General features: G+C 36.7%; 1 protein-coding gene across 2 annotated transcripts in view; it reads left to right on the top strand.

Moving 5' to 3' along the window:
* Positions 1-6,507, top strand: part of LOC311276492 (L-asparaginase 1-like) — a 38,993-nt gene extending 32,486 nt beyond the window's left edge. The window contains exons 12-13 of one of the 2 annotated variants that reach the window (XM_084386176.1): positions 3,080-3,241; positions 6,041-6,507. In XM_084386176.1, the coding sequence (XP_084242302.1) occupies positions 3,080-3,241; positions 6,041-6,121 (243 nt within the window). In that variant the 3' untranslated portion in view covers positions 6,122-6,507. The remainder of the gene's footprint in view (positions 1-3,079; positions 3,242-6,040) is intronic. The other variant, XM_084386177.1, reaches the window with a different exon arrangement.
* The last annotated feature ends 9,710 nt before the right edge of the window (positions 6,508-16,217 follow it).

The raw sequence follows: 16,217 nt of genomic DNA, 5'->3' as shown, positions 1-16,217 counted from the left end.
CTTTCTCTGTTTCTAACTTTATTTTGCACTTTAAACAAAAAGGGGTGTGCGATTATTGATACAAAAAAAAAATGTATTCCAATTGTTCTGGGGATTTTGCTGATAACAGCACAGCAAAAACTCCAGTGTTAAATTAACACTCCTGGGAGTGTATATGAGTCCACACTCAAGAGTGTAAAGTGTTAAAATATGAGTGTTAAATTAACACTCAAGAGTGTTAAAGTTAATGAGCTAATTAAGTGATTAATTTAGTAATGATTGATCATTATTGAAGACACCTGATGTTAACAAGCAGAATCACTGAAGGAGAAAATCACAAATTGTAAGCCACCGTTATGGTGATCAGTGTTTGCTTTAGTCGGGCTCTTGACCCTTATACATTTACTTTAGATTTTGTTTGGCTGTTGTATCTTATAACTGCCCAATGAACAAAGAGAAAAAGTGATCTGATGGTGTTGGTTATATTATGACAATCATCATTTGAACTTGATCACTGAATTCATTAAGATCCTTATTTCTGACTTAGATTTATGTTGTTGATTACAGCATAACTGTGAATCTGCATAAATATTTTAGATATAATACAAAGGATTTCTTAAAAGTTGTTTTGAAAAAAAAAAAACTTTCTTTTAGGCACACACAGATGTCAAGATTCAGTCTATGCATCTCAACAATGGTGACGAGCAGAATATTCAATTAAGAAAAGTAAATTACACAGACAATTCAGATCATAATTTATTCATACCGCAATGCATGATGGGAGCCATTAATGAGTTGTGATTGGTGGCAGCGACTGCAACATGCTTTATTATTGTCACCATTGTTGAGATTCACAGGCTGATTATTGATGTCTGTGTTTCTAAATAAATTAATTTGAAAGTCTTTTGATCAGAACAATAGTTATGAAATATTTTTGGATTATATGAAAAATACTGAAAATCATGTGCTGTAGAATCACAGAGCTGCTGTAACTAACAAGATAAGCCATCTCAAAAAGTTTTGTTTTACAGATCACAACATGATTATGTCAAAACATAACCAACACCATCAGATCACATTGTCTCTTTGTTCATCTGACTGTTATAAATCAATAACAGCAGACAAGTAAAATTTAAAGTAAACATATAAGGGTCAAGAGCTCAACTAAAGCAAACACCCATCACCTTAATGGTAACTTAAAATTAGTGATTTCCTCCTTCAGTGATTCTGCTTGTTAACATCAGGTGTCTTCAATAATGCTCAATCATCACTAAATTAATCACTTAATTATCTCATTAACTTTAACACTCTTAAGTGTTAATTTAACACTCATATTTTAACACTTTACACTTTTGAGTGTGGACTCATATACACTCCCAGGAGTGTTAATTTAACACTAGAGTTTTTGCTTATTACAGCAATCAGTTATGAATGATTTGAGCGATGAGTGATGCACATACAAAAGTATTACAGCATATCAACAATCAGCATATGAATCTCAACAATGCTGACAATAAGTAAAATATTCAGATAAACAGATCAACTTTAAACATCCAAAAACAGGCTAAAAATCACAACAAAAGCACAAATAAAAGCAAATACATTTTTGTTGTGTGTGTGTGTGTGTGTGTGTGTGTGTGTGTGTGTGTGTGTGTGTGTGTGTGTGTGTGTGTGTGTGTGTGTGTGTGTGTGTGTGTGTGTGTGTGTGTGTGTGTGTGATAGCTGTGATGTGTGTTTATGTGTGCAACAGCTGTCCTGTGTGTTTATATGAGTGTAACATCTGTTCTGTGTGTTTATATGTGTGTGTAACAGCTGTCCTGTGTGTTTATATATGTGTAACATCTGTGTGTTTATATGTGTAACAGCTGTGATGTGTGTTTATATGTGTGTAACAGCTGTGATGTGTGTTTATATGTGTGTAACATCTGTGTTTATATGTGTGTAACAGCTGTGTGTTTATATGTGTGTAACAGTTGTCATGTGTTTATATGTGTTTAACAGCTGTTGTGTGTTTATATGTGTGTAACAGCTGTTGTGTGTTTATATGTGTGTAACAGCTGTTGTGTGTTTATATGTGTGTAACAGTTGTTGTGTGTTTATATGTGTGTAATAGCTGTTCTGTGTGTTTATATGTGTGTGTAACATCTGTTGTGTGTGTTTATGTGTGTGTAACAGCTGTTATGTGTGTTTATATGTGTGTAATAGCTGTTCTGTGTGTTTATGTGTGTGTAACATCTGTCCTGTGTGTTTATGTGTGTGTAACAGCTGTTCTGTGTGTTTATGTGTGTGTAACAGCTGTTCTGTGTGTTTATATGAGTGTAACAGCTGTGATGTGTGTTTATGTGTGTGTAACATATAAACACACAGGACAGATGTTACACACGCATAAACACACATCACAGCTTTTACACACATATAAACACAGGACAGCTGTTACACACACACACACACACACACACACACACACACACACACACACACACACACACACACACACACAAACACACATCACAGCTGTTACACACTAACAGCTGTGATGTGTGTTTATATGTGTGTAACATCTGTGTGTTTGTATGTGTGTAACATCTGTGTGTTTATATATGTGTGTAACATCTGTGTTTATATGTGTGTAACATCTGTGTGTTTATATGTGTGTAACATCTGTGTGTTTATATGTGTGTTACAGCTGTTCTGTGTGTTTATATGTGTGTAACATATGTGTGTTTAAATGTGTGTAACAGCTGTGTTTATATATGTGTAACAGCTGTGTGTTTATATGTGTGTAACAGCTGTTTATATGTGTGTAACAGCTGTGTTCATATGTGTGTAACATCTGTGTGTTTATATGTGTGTAACAGCTGTGTTTATATGTGTAACATCTGTGTGTTTATATGTGTGTAACATCTGTCTGTTGATATGTGTAACAGCTGTGTTTATATGTGTGTAACATCTGTGTGTTTATATGTGCGTAACATATGTGTGTTGATATGTGTAACAGCTGTGTGTTTATATGTGTGTAACATCTGTGTGTTTATATGTGTGTAACAGCTGTGATGTGTGTTTATATATGTGTGTAACATCTGTGTGTTCATCTGTATAGGGTGTTCTGACCAGCATGGTTCCCACAGACGGTCTGGCCGAGGCCGACAGGTTGACTCTGGGTCTGGTGAAGGTGTGGGGTGTAACAGCGCCCGTCACTCGTGTTACCATGAGCGTGACTGGACAGCCTGATGTCGACCTGCAATTCACATATAACGCTGAGGTCAGACGCTTCATGCAAACACATACTTCAGTTTCACACTGTCAGAAACACCCATATAAGGACAACAAAATGGAATCTACACTGTAAAAATTGGCCTGTAAAAAAAGGGGCCAAATTTTGACAGTAGCATGCTGTTTTCCATTAAAACAGCAATATACAATAGAAAACAATGCATTCTGGGTGATATTTTTTTTATTTTCGAGAGAGTAGCCTACAGGAATATATTGTGAATTAACAGCGCTCAAAGTCGACACTCAGAGGCTGTGTTCCAAATCACACTCTATACTCTCATTCACTATTCCCTACATTAGTTCACTAAATAGTCCACTTGACAGAGTGAATCAAAACAAGTGAGATAATTCAGACACTGATGAACACCTGCTGCTAACAATCAGAATAACTGAAGGAAAGAGAAACAAGAAGAACAGAAAAAAAAGAGGAAATCAACTTAAGATAAAAGAAGACAAATCTCTGAAGATCTTTAGGAGAGGAGGATTAAACAACTCCACAAACCGCACAACCAGCTTCACTTATTACTAACCAGACTGACTTTATTTCTGTTAGATGTCTTGAGAAGTTCTTATTAAAAGGTGACAGAGGTTTAGATTTAGTTGGGCTCTTGACCCTTGACTTTTGAACATTAGTTTTTCTTTGGCTGCTGTAGTCAAGAGCCAGAACTCTGGCTGGAACACTGTTTGTTATGTTTCATGGTCCAGGTTGGCCCAGTTTTTTTTTGTTGCCGTTTGTGGAGCCTGGGCTGTCTACTAGTGATGTATGTCTCGAGACCGGTCTTGGTCTCGAGACCACTTTTACGTGGTCTCGGTCTTGTCACGGCCTTGACGGTCTTTGGTCTTGGTCTTGTCTTGGTCTCGGACCTCTCGGTCTTGTCTAGGTCTCGCTGTCTCAGACCGACAGAGTGGTCGGGGGATTTAGCAATACAATACTACAATATCCACGACGACACAACGTTCGATAATGCAACATTATTATCCGCAACGGAACGGATTGAAGCGCGCGCCTGAGTGAAGACAGTGCAGCGTGTGCGCGAGCCACACGAGAAAACACTTTATCCCCGCCACTGATCGCAGCGGCAACGAGCACTTTGATCACTTGATTTAAAAAACACATATCAGTGACATGATGGGTTTTAACTTCATTCAGGAGATTTTGGGTAACTGCACAACTGACAGATGACTTTGAGCGCACCGCCAACGGTGTGTGTGTGTGTGTGTTGTGTGTGTAACCATAGCGACAAAACGACCAAATTTCGGATCCTGCACTTAAGCCTTTAATTTCGTTTTTAAAAATGTAATTATGTATTTAAAAGTTGCAGAATGGATTCATTTGGAGTCTGAGACTCCGAAATCGGCAGAGATAGGCAGGCATTTGCTTAGATGAATTTGTGTCTTTGATATCTCTCTCTGTGTGTGTGCACGTATGTGTTGTTTGATTACAGTATTGTATTTAAGATGGTGTTAGACTAAATAAATGGTCTTTTTATATCACCTGCATATCTCCGTTGTGTTGACTAAACATTAGGCCTAATCCAAGTTTATAATTGTGCATCTTTAATTTGATGTTACGATTTCATCTACACATTAAGTATAATTTTAATTGGTTACATATTTCTCATTCTTTAGACAGTTGTTGGAGTTGTTGCCTTTGGCTTGCTCAGTTGGGGATATTCTGGGGATATCTAATTTGATTTTATCAATAAATTCCACTAGAAACAAACCTTGTTGTATTATTTTAATTTAATACTGTGAAGCTGCTTTGATACAATCTGTATTGTGAAAAGCGCTATACAAATATACTTGACTTGACTTGACTTGAGCAAGATGGTGTTGGAGGTGTTTGATGTTTTGTCAGATGAACCAGTCAGTACCAGTCATGTCAGTCCTCAACAGTACACAAAACTTAAGGGAGTCTCAATCCTCTAATAGTGCAGTAACAGCAATAATTCATGCAATAATTGCTACACATAGTTGATCTCACCCAGTCTGCAAATACATTTACAGTGAGCTCACAGTCACACACATGACATGGTCTGTCTCTGCATTATTCTGCCAACTGCGGCTGACCCCTAGTATGCTGCTGTTCTTGAATTCATACAAGTTATAGCTTAGCTTCAACACTAGTCTGTTTTTTTTCCCCTCCGGTCTCGACTTGGTCTCGGTCTTGGTCTTGACTTATTCTGTCTTGGTCTTGTCTTGGTCTCGATACCCTCTGGTCTTGGTAGTGTCTTGGTCTCGGTTTAGGCGGTCTTGACTACAAGTCTACTGTCTACAGAGACCGTGTTTTTTTACAGTGTGTTCAGGGGACAGGCAGCTAGCGGATAGTGAGATGTTTGCTGTATGTGACAAAAAATGTTTCAGTCTAAAAAACATGTGACATCGCTTAGAGCACCTTTAATTCACTATTACACATAGATGTTTGCAGTTTTACATTAAGAAATATTCCCTTTCAGTTCACAGTGCTATCTGCATAGATACTAGTTTTTAAACTCAAACTGTTTGAAGCAATCGGTTTCCCAAATGATATGAGTTACCTTCCATATGGTAACATACTGTAATAAAGAAAAAAGAGCTGTAAATTAACTGTAGAGGGCTGTAAATATAAAGTGCATTGCTGGCAACCATTTTATATTGTACTGTATTTTACAGTACAAATTTTACAGTGTTTTTATTTAGTTTTAGTCATTTAAAAAATGTCTTCCTGACATCACATTGACGTATGGTGGTTGTTAGGTAGTTTAGCTTTAATTTAGTCTGATAAACTGCATCTCTTCCTCTCCCTCAGGTTCAGGAGTTGCAGTTTGATGCAACATCACAATCTCACCCCATTGAAAAACCTTTCACAATCACCTGGAACGAGGCTTAGACTCGGACACCAGTCTACGGATAGAGCAATCGCATTATTATTTACCTTTACTTACCAATGTTCAGTAGTAGTGATTATGCTCCACCATGTGTCAAAATTATTGATGGTGACCCTTTGACCTTACCCCAGAGAGCGAGTGGGATGGAGAGATGGTGGAAAGTCTGACTACGGCTCAGAGAAAACTGCATGAACGTCAGTTTGACAAAGTTTCTTCATGAAAATATGGACTGGGCGAGAGGTGAAATTCTGATGAATAGTAACCGTGTATTCGTTTACATATTTCATAAACCGTCTCGAGTTGTTACACTCTACACCACTGACGGCGCCGGCAAATTTATACCAGGAGAAAACCCCTGCCTGGTATTTCCTGATAAAGACTGGATTTTATTTTTCAGAGTGGTTATATATATTATATATCGCAGAGTGTGACGGGGTAGCACCGAAAGTCCAGTAGCGTGTGGTCGGGGACCACTCAGAAGCAGGATGAATGCGTTTACATATTCTGCTGCAAAGACAAGACAAAGCTCTGGAAGAAAACATGACGTGGACGTTGAAGATCTCAAAAATTACGTTTATTACAGCATAGCAGTGGCAAAGTACACAAAGCACTTTAGGTCTGGGTCGAGACACTAAACTAAACACTAAAATAGGCAGAGCCAGAACATGAAATTTCTTTTAATTTATTAATTAATACAGATTTAACTAATCATTTACCTCTCTAGTTCTGTTCTAGGTCTAAATGCACACAGATTGAGTAAAGCAGCTCTAAAAGAGTCATTATCAGATCAGTTTGATTCAGTTCAATTCAGTAACAGCACAGTTTTTGCAGGTAGAAAAACAAGTAAAAATGCATAGCTTTTCATAAAATAATAACATATTTTATATCTAATTAAAAAAAATGAAACTTATGTCAAGCAGAGTTGTGTTTGATATAAAAAAAAATTCTTTTAAAAAAATAACGTACTGAGATTTCAAACACCAATAATGAAGAACCTGGCATCAGTTGTTCACTATTGAGTGCAGAAAAGTGAGTTTAGGACTGAAAATACCTGAGTTTGTGATTTATACTGTGACAGATGTAGACGACAGAGACACTTCAGCCCCGAGTTTGAGTCAATATCAAAATGACCTGAGAATCATGTTGATTCATGATCATCCTCTGGACACTGAGCCGCTGAACTGATCAGATTCAGATTCAGTGAATCGGGAGCATCAGATCTGACATTTATTTGATCACCAGATTCAAGATCCCTGTGAGAATTAGATTCATTTAAACATTAATATTCATAAAGGTCTGCCTCATCTGTACATTAAAACATCAACAGCCCTTAAATGTGATTCAGTCTCAGTTTGATTCACTCACCTGTTTTCTGAATCATTGCGCTGACAGACAGACGGTGCTGCCTTTGGAAAACATCTGAACACAGAATGACACTTATTCATGTATTATTATATTCATCTTAGTATTACCATGTATTCAGAAAGATTTGATAGTTTAGGCCAGATGTTTTCAAAGTGAAGTTATAAAGATTGTGCTGTATAATTATAAAGTGTGTATTTACAGATGAGGGCAATTTGTGTCAATAAGCAAGCATATTGTGTTCATTACTGACACATGAATTACAATATTTTAGTTTAAGTTTCCATGACTCTTTCTGACACAATTAAAGCTTCTGGACTCACTTGAAGATCCTTTTACGCAGCATAAAACAGATGAAGATGCTGAAGATGACGATGAAGAGAGCAAACAGCCACAAAAACTGATCTATTCAAATGATGAAATATCAAATCAGCTGATGTGTAAGAATGATAAATCAATATTAGACTTTGGATTTAAAGCTCTTGATGTTTTACCTGAGGGCTGGAGAGTCACTTCAATCAGAACATCTTTAAAACACACAACGATCACAAATATCAGACAATATGACAGAAAACGTATAAGAAAAAATATCAGACACACGTTTATCAGCTGAAACTCACCTGGAGTCGCTGCAGTTTCATTCCTCACTGAAAAGCACATTGACAGTCATCAGAATTACAGAGGTAAATAAAGGAGTAGTTCACTTTAAAATGAAAATTACCCCATGATTTACTCACTCTGATACCATCCTAGGTGTATATGACATTCTTCTTTCAGACGAATCAAATCAGAGTTATATTTATAAATGTCCTGGATCTTCCAAGCTTTATAATAGCAGTGAATTGCAACCATCAGTTTGAAGCTCCTAAAAGTGCATCTATCCATGATAAAGGTGCTCTACATGGCTCCGGGAGGTTAATAAAAGCAAAGCCATGAGTTTGTGTAAGAATAATATTCATATTTAACACGTTACAAAGTAAAATTCTAGCTTCTGGCCAAACGACTTAAGTCTAAAGCGCAGCTTATGCGATTAATGCAACATTTGATATTGACAGCTGATATTGATGCTACGCTACTTCCGACATCACGAGTTGCGCTTTAGTAGTGATAGGGTACTTTCAGCGAATCAACAGTTGATTTATATACATTTGATAGCCCCATTCATTTCAAGCCAAATACATTTATTTCACAGTTACGTTATACAGCCATTATATACCACCAGAAAATACAAATTATATTCATATAAATAGAATAGTCTATGTGGAAATAGATTTTTTTTTATTAAGGTTATTTCTAAGCCTTAATTGGCGCAAAATACAGTGTATCACAGATCACATCAGGTCATCTGTAATGCATCTGCTTGTTTTACACTCTCTGACCACCAGGTGGTATTGTGAGTAAATTAAACCTCGAGAAATGAAACCTTTTGTGAACACTTGACTGAAAAGCAATGTTACATGAGGCTTCATCTCACCATAACTACACTTTAGGCGTAAGTGGACGTATGACTGTTGGTGACTCTGTACATTGTATTCGGTGAGTAAATCATGGGCTAATTTTCATTTTGGAGTAAACTATCCTTTAACACTGCTCTGTGTTTTTACCACCAGTAAGTTGATTAGATAATTAAGAGATTAATTGAGTTGTTAATTGAATTGATTGTTTGGTTATTGAAGACAGCTGATGATAACAAGCTGAATAATTGATATGGAAGTAAAATAATGCCAAATGTTTTTGAAACAAAAAAGCCTGTTGAATTGCACTACTTGAAAAAAAAATATGCATTGCATTAACCATGCTTGCATTTTAATGCATTGTATTTTTAGGGCTTGCTTTTATCCAAAGTGACTTTATATTTGTTATTTTTAATAACAATTCCAGTCACGCCTGATCCTCTTCCTCTCACTTCTGTCATTAGAAGTAGAACAAACATGACTTTTTACTGCGCCGAGTCGAAGTACTCCCAAAAAGTTCCGCCATACATTATAGTTATTCTTTTTAACCCGCTTAGAAAAGCGCCACATTTTATTTTGTGTCACCATACTTGGTCGTATAACTACTCGTGTAACTGTTTTTAAATAGGGAAACCGTGGAGGTGTTTGGTCACTTCTAAATTAATTGCTGTTATATACCACTGAATATACTGGGCTAAGCTATAGTGCTATCAAAGTGTCGCCGCGCTCCAGAGCGATTAAGTGCACGCACTGAGACGAGAGAGGTATGTATCAACTCGTCTTAGTTAAGGGAATAACATAGTTTAATATGAAAAAACGGTGGAGTATCCCTTTAACACTGATCTGGTGGTTTCCATATAAACACAGAGCAATGCTAATTTAACTTAAAGCACAGAAGATTCGGTTCAACACAGTTTGATCTGAATCTCTTAATATTCTCTGTTCATGCTGATAGTTGAAATGTTTCTCTCACCTCTGAACATGCTCACATGACTATAATGAAGCTGAAACAAAATAAATAATCATTAAATCATCATTTATAATGTTCATGAAGGATTAATGCTTCTGATGCATCTGTACGAGTAAGAAAATAATCATCAGTTCTGTGTGTTATGAGAATATAAATGTGTTGAGTTTTACAGATTTGGCAGAATCGCAGACGATCTCATGATTCAGATTCACACAGCGAGACGTGACGAGATGATCCGATGAGACTGAAATAACAGGATCCATCAGTGTTTCAGGAGTTGATGGATCTGCGATCTTAAGTCCATTCTGATCAAATCAAACACAAGACAATCAAACTGTCAGTAACAGAAGATGACGAAACTGAGGTAACATTCACTGACAGATGTTTATTTGCAGGAATGTTAAAGCAGCAGGTTAGTAACTGAGTGGTCTCAAATGAAATAAGTTCACAGTAATACTTTGCTCACATTATTAATGCATTATACATTTTAGTTAATACATTTACAGTTTTTTCCGATTGCTAAACGACAGTGGGCACAACTGGAGTCACATGTGCAAAACTCTAACTACAGTCTGCACAGCAGCAGTTCATGTGGACCAAACTCTAGTTCGTTTTTCATTGCTTGAACACAGTTTTCAAAACTCTACACACTTATCCCATGACTTTAACCACAACCTGCACAACACTGTGGATTTACAGCACTTTGTTCAAATGCTAACACACTGCTGTCAAAACTGTGAACCACACATTCAAAACAGAATAGATTTCAGCCTTGTGCCTTTCACACACTGCTGATTGCAATCTCAGCTGAAAGGCTCCCATACACAAAATAAATATATTTGAAATATATTTTTGGAATATATGCAAATATTCGAAATTGGCCCAATAAATATATTTTAGTTAAATATATGTAAATATATTTCACACTTACTGTAACATCATATATTTTTGTTATATTTCAGAATATATTTCAAAATGATAAATATAAGTGACCAACAATGCAAATATATTTCAATGTATTTGGAATATATGCCACATATATATATTTCAATATATTGTTTTTCTGTATGGGTGGAGGTGGAAAGTGTTTGGTCACCACCCACATGACCAAAGGTCTCTTTTGGAAGCCATGCGTGCCGGATGTGAGGACACGACTGCCAGGGATGGATAAGACACTCCAGAAGGTTCTTCCCCAGGTGCATGGCAAGAGAGAATATTAGATGTGATGTTGATGAAAACCTGTGGCCTGATGCTAGAGAGAGGCAGGATTAGCCCCTCAATTATTTGTTCGAATTACATTACATTATATTAGGCTACATTACATTACATGTTCGTATGTACTTTTAGTTTCTACCTTTTTTTTTCTCATTACTGTAATTCCGTAAATTACTACAGACTATTGAAGCAAACTGCTAATTTTCATTTACCTTAAAGAATTGTTATGTTCTAAAAAATTAAATAAATCATGTGAAAAAATGTCACTCTTTTCTTTGAAGAAAATATACTTTGTATGAAGTCACTGAAATTGTTCAAACTGTAAAGATGAAAAGTTTGTATTTTCTGTATTGGTGTTTGATGCTAGTGTTTTTACTCTCAGTGTGTTCTGAGTGACAGTGTGTGTTATCTCAGTGAGGGTTGTGCATAGTGTTTGGCTGCACTGAGCCTGTTTTGAGCCATGTGTTAAGAGTTGTGTTGCTTGGAGTGAGTTTTGCAGGTGATGTGAACTGTTTAGCTCAGGCGACTGTTGGTAGTGCAGACTGTAGTTAGAGTTTTGCACATGTAGCTCCAGTTGTGCTCACTGTCGTTTAGCAATCGAAAAAAACTGTAAATGACAGTTGGTCAATTTAAGTCAGTCGGTTTCTGCAAGTGAAATTAGTTAACTCGAGTTTTAATTTAATGCATTTTTACAGTAACATACTGTAGATTACAGTAAATAACTGTAAAATCAACAGTGTTGCCAATATTTTACTGTAAAAAGCCTGGTAAAGCCTTACAGTGTATCAGAATCGCACGCTGTCTGAGCCGTCTTTGTGCGCATGCATCGGATCTGTCACTCAGCGCGAGTAAGATCATTTTTCATGGACAAAGGACAGGTGCTCCTCCCAGAAAAGCACAAATGTAATGGTGTAGTTAGAGGACAGAAACAAACACTTAACTCTGCATACCATCTCTGCTCACAGTTAGTGTGTGTGTGTGTGTGTGTGTGTGTGTGTGTGTGTGTGTGTGTGTGTGTGTGTGTGTGTGTGTGTGTGTGTGTGTCACCTCTGAGAACCAGCTCTGCTCACAGTCTGCATTAAGTGTTTGATTGACGACAGCAACGGAAACAACATACAGAAACCCCAGAGAGCTGTGAATGTCTCCACATGTCAGTGTGATGTTATTCATGATTTAGTGCTGAGGGAAACAGGAAACTTTGTGGTTTTAATCTTCAAAACCAACAGAAGCTGTCAAGTGTAATATCACAGTATTAAAGAAGAAATAACAGAATCAGTTTTCAGACGCAGCACATAAATGAGGCAATCCCAGTTCAGTTCATGTAGTTGAAAAGTCACTTATAGTTAGTAGAATGGCTAAAGTGGACTATCGAAATAAAGTGAAACTGAAATGGGTTTAAAAGAATTGTGGATGAGGTGTTACTGATCTGTGATAGAAAGCAGAACCTCATCTTCTGCAATTTCTTCATGTCTTTCAAATAACAACATTAATTCAGGTCTGTTTCTTAGGCAAACAGATTTAGTAGCTTATTTATACAAACATTCAAAAACAAAAAGTCTAGATTTGATCAGAGTTCAACAACAAGCATCAGTCAAAGACTCACCAATTTAATTCAGTCACATTGTTTTCGCAAATACTTTACATTTGAAGCCTTTCCCTGTAAGATGTTTATAATTTACTAATCATAAAAACTGTATTGAAAATATTTTTTTACCTGAAGCGTGTCCTTGGTTAAGATGAATGAAGCCTGAATGATGGGAGCGAGCTTGTGCTAAACTAAACTCATTCAGAAAGCTGCATGGATTTGATTTTGCTTCACATGAGCGTCATTGACAGTCTGTGGTGGGTGAAATAAGACAAAAGGAAGTGGCTGATGTAATAAACATGTAGGTAGATAGAACCGCAGAGAAACTTCCTCCAGCACACCCCTCATAACACCCCTAACCAATTTTTTCTTTAAAAAAGTGTCTGAAAAAAATACACTAACTTTTAAATATCAATATATCTTAATATTTTACTTCAATCAAAAAAGATGAAATACTGTGATGGAGAGCCAGCGTTGCTTCTCCATCCCTCGAAATGTATCCTTATTGTATTTTGTATCATGTATGTTATGTTTCCTGTTGTTAGAAGAGTGGGCCTAACCTCTAGGTGTGTGTACACGCTGGGAAATGCTTTAACTAATTTAGGAAATATCAGTTGTGCAAATTACCATATTTGTTTTTCTCTTGCCTGTTTGTTTAATTTATTGATTGTTTTTAAACTCTTTGTCGTGTAACCTTTATTTTTATTTTTGCTCATATCCACTGTTGTATGGACCTTTTGCACTTCCTTGCCTTTGGAAGCATTACACTTCTTTTGGAACAACCTTTAAACGGATGCCTGGTGTGAATCTTCTTATGACCGCTCGGGTCTCAATCACAGTCCCCCAACAGATATTCTACTGACTATACGTAACTTGGCAACTACAAGTCACATTATTCTCCTAACCCGAACCCTAACACCTAACCATAACCAAACAGTCTACAGACAGTCTACTAATACTCTAATGAGAGTTAGTTGACATTGCAAAGTTACTTATAGTTAGTAGAATGGCTAAAGTGGACTATTGAAATAAAGTGAAACTGAAATGGGTTTAAAAGAATTGTGGATGAGGTGTTACTGATCTGTGATAGAAAGCAGAACCTCATCTTCTGCAATTTCTTCATGTCTTTCAAATAACAACATTAATTCAGGTCTGTTTCTTAGGCAAACAGATTTAGTAGCTTATTTAGACAACAACAAGCATCAGTCAAAGACTCACCAATTTAATTCAGTCACATTGTTTTCGCTCATATTTTACATTTGAAGACTTTCCCTGTAAGATGTTTATAATAAAAACTGTAATGAAAAGTATTTCTCACCTGAAGTTGATCCTTGGTTAAGATGAAGATCGATAAACTCCTCCAGAATGTGTGCGGATGTGTATTTGAAGCGCTTCACATGAGTGACAGTGATGGGTGAAATCAGACAAAAGGAAGCAGCTGATGCAGTAAACATGTAGGTATAGAAACTTTCCTCAAGCACACCACTCATCTAACACCCAAAACCAATGCATGTACACTCACACACACAGTCATTCCTATCATTACGGGTCTCTCAATATGCGTAATGGTGTTTATACTGTACAAACTATATACATTCTCAAAAACATTTGAGAAAAAGAAGTGTTTTAAAAAAGTGTCTAAAAAAAAAACACACTAACTTTTAAATATCAATATATCTTAATATTTTACTTCAACCACAAAAAATGAAATACTTTCAGCTGCATCAGGACAGATTCGTGCCATTTCTCTCTTTTCATGGAAACACCATCATAAACCTTCTTAAAGGTCAATACACTGCAGTTGTTTAAAAGGCCCATTGTAAATGTATTTAGACTTATTTGTATTTAGATTTGTACTTCAGCTCATGTTAACTGCTTGATGAAGTGAATATATTATGTTTGCATAGAAGTAGGGATTGATTTGTGTTCATGTATTCTTATTGTTCATGAAAGTGTTTCTGCTACATCTCATTGTTTGAGTCTATTTAGTTATTGAATTGTGTTTCTGTTATGTCATATTGATAATTTATTGTATGCTTTGTTTTAGACCACATAACCGTGGAAACACCAATGTACTCATTTGCACATATGTGCTGAACCTTTATTGAAGCTGTATGGAATTAATGAGGAGAAAATAAAGCATGTCTCAAAGAGCTTCTTCATGTCATGTAACCCTCATTTCCTGATGCCGTATCGGCGATTACTCCAGTCTCTCCATCGTGGGTAACATAAATGAAACACGGGTTATGCCTCTAACTGGACATCTGTGGTGAACTAGTCCCCCACTGGCAACCCCAAACTGATTGAAGTTCTATAGATGTCATTATAAATGCTGGAAGACAATAGTTAATGTGATGATGTTCAACAGTGTTAATCTAATAAGAAGTGATTCTAGTTGTTCGAGAGGGATAGAGAGAGTTTGTGTGAGTTCAAAGTGAGTTCAACAGCAAGATCAGCGAGCTATATTTGTTTCTTTCTGTTTCTTCTTTTTTTTACAGCAAGGGTTAACAGTGTACGTACGGCGTGGGTTTGGGTCATAACAGTAACCCTGCGGTTCTTAAAGTCTCAGAAGGAGAAAGAACCCGCCTGGTTACTTCTAGCGAAACGCTGCAGTAGTTAAAACAAACCTTGACTCATGTGTGTCTCTAGGTTTCACACTGTTATTGTGGTTTTTCTGGGTATTGTGTTTTTGGGTCGAGGACATCTAAACCGTGGGTTGATTCACATATCTTGTGGTAAACGGTGTTTGCATGCACGTTGACAGAGACAAGTTTCATAACCTGAACGGATGCTTGTGCAAATAGCGGTTGAATGGTCTGGTGTGTTCAAAGAGCCTTTTCACCAGGTTTACAGTATCAGATGAGTCAAAAATAAATCTCTTCAGAATCATCATGACCAACAATATTCAATTCAACAGATGTGTGTGTCTCATTTAAAGAAAGTCTGTAAAAATGTCAAGGCAGATTCTTGAAATGAATGTATTTGAAGTGTATCAGAAGTGAAACACGGTCATCATTTACTCTCCTTCATGTCAGTCCAAACCTATATTACTTTACTTTCATGGACCAAAAGAAGGTTCTCTTCAAAAAAAAATCTGCTTTTGTGTTTGACAGAGGAAAGAAAGGCATGTGTCTCTCTCCCCTCTGAATATATGATCTCACCTCACGTATAATCTGAAATGAAAGAAAGAAGCATTTGTAGTGTTCATGAATGACTCATTACTGTATGAGTTTATTGTGTTCATGATGGCCTGCAGCTCTAATGCTTTCACAGTCAAATCAAAAGAACATGATCATTTCTGTGCTTAAATATGAAATATGTATAATTGTTGAGAAAGATTGAGTTGACTGACTCCTTTAGAATGACACTGAATCTCATAATGAAGTTCATCCATGCAGTGAGACGTGACAAGAAGACCATGAGACTGCAGTGGATCTGTGTGGATTCGGTGGATCTGCTGACAGTCGCCCGTCCTGATCAAATCAGACATGAAGAAATGTTTCTGAGTGAAT

Source organism: Rutilus rutilus, assembly GCF_951802725.1.
Source record: "Rutilus rutilus genome assembly, chromosome: 1".
Classification (NCBI taxonomy): domain Eukaryota; kingdom Metazoa; phylum Chordata; class Actinopteri; order Cypriniformes; family Leuciscidae; genus Rutilus; species Rutilus rutilus.
This window is presented reverse-complemented; position numbering and strand designations above follow the sequence as displayed.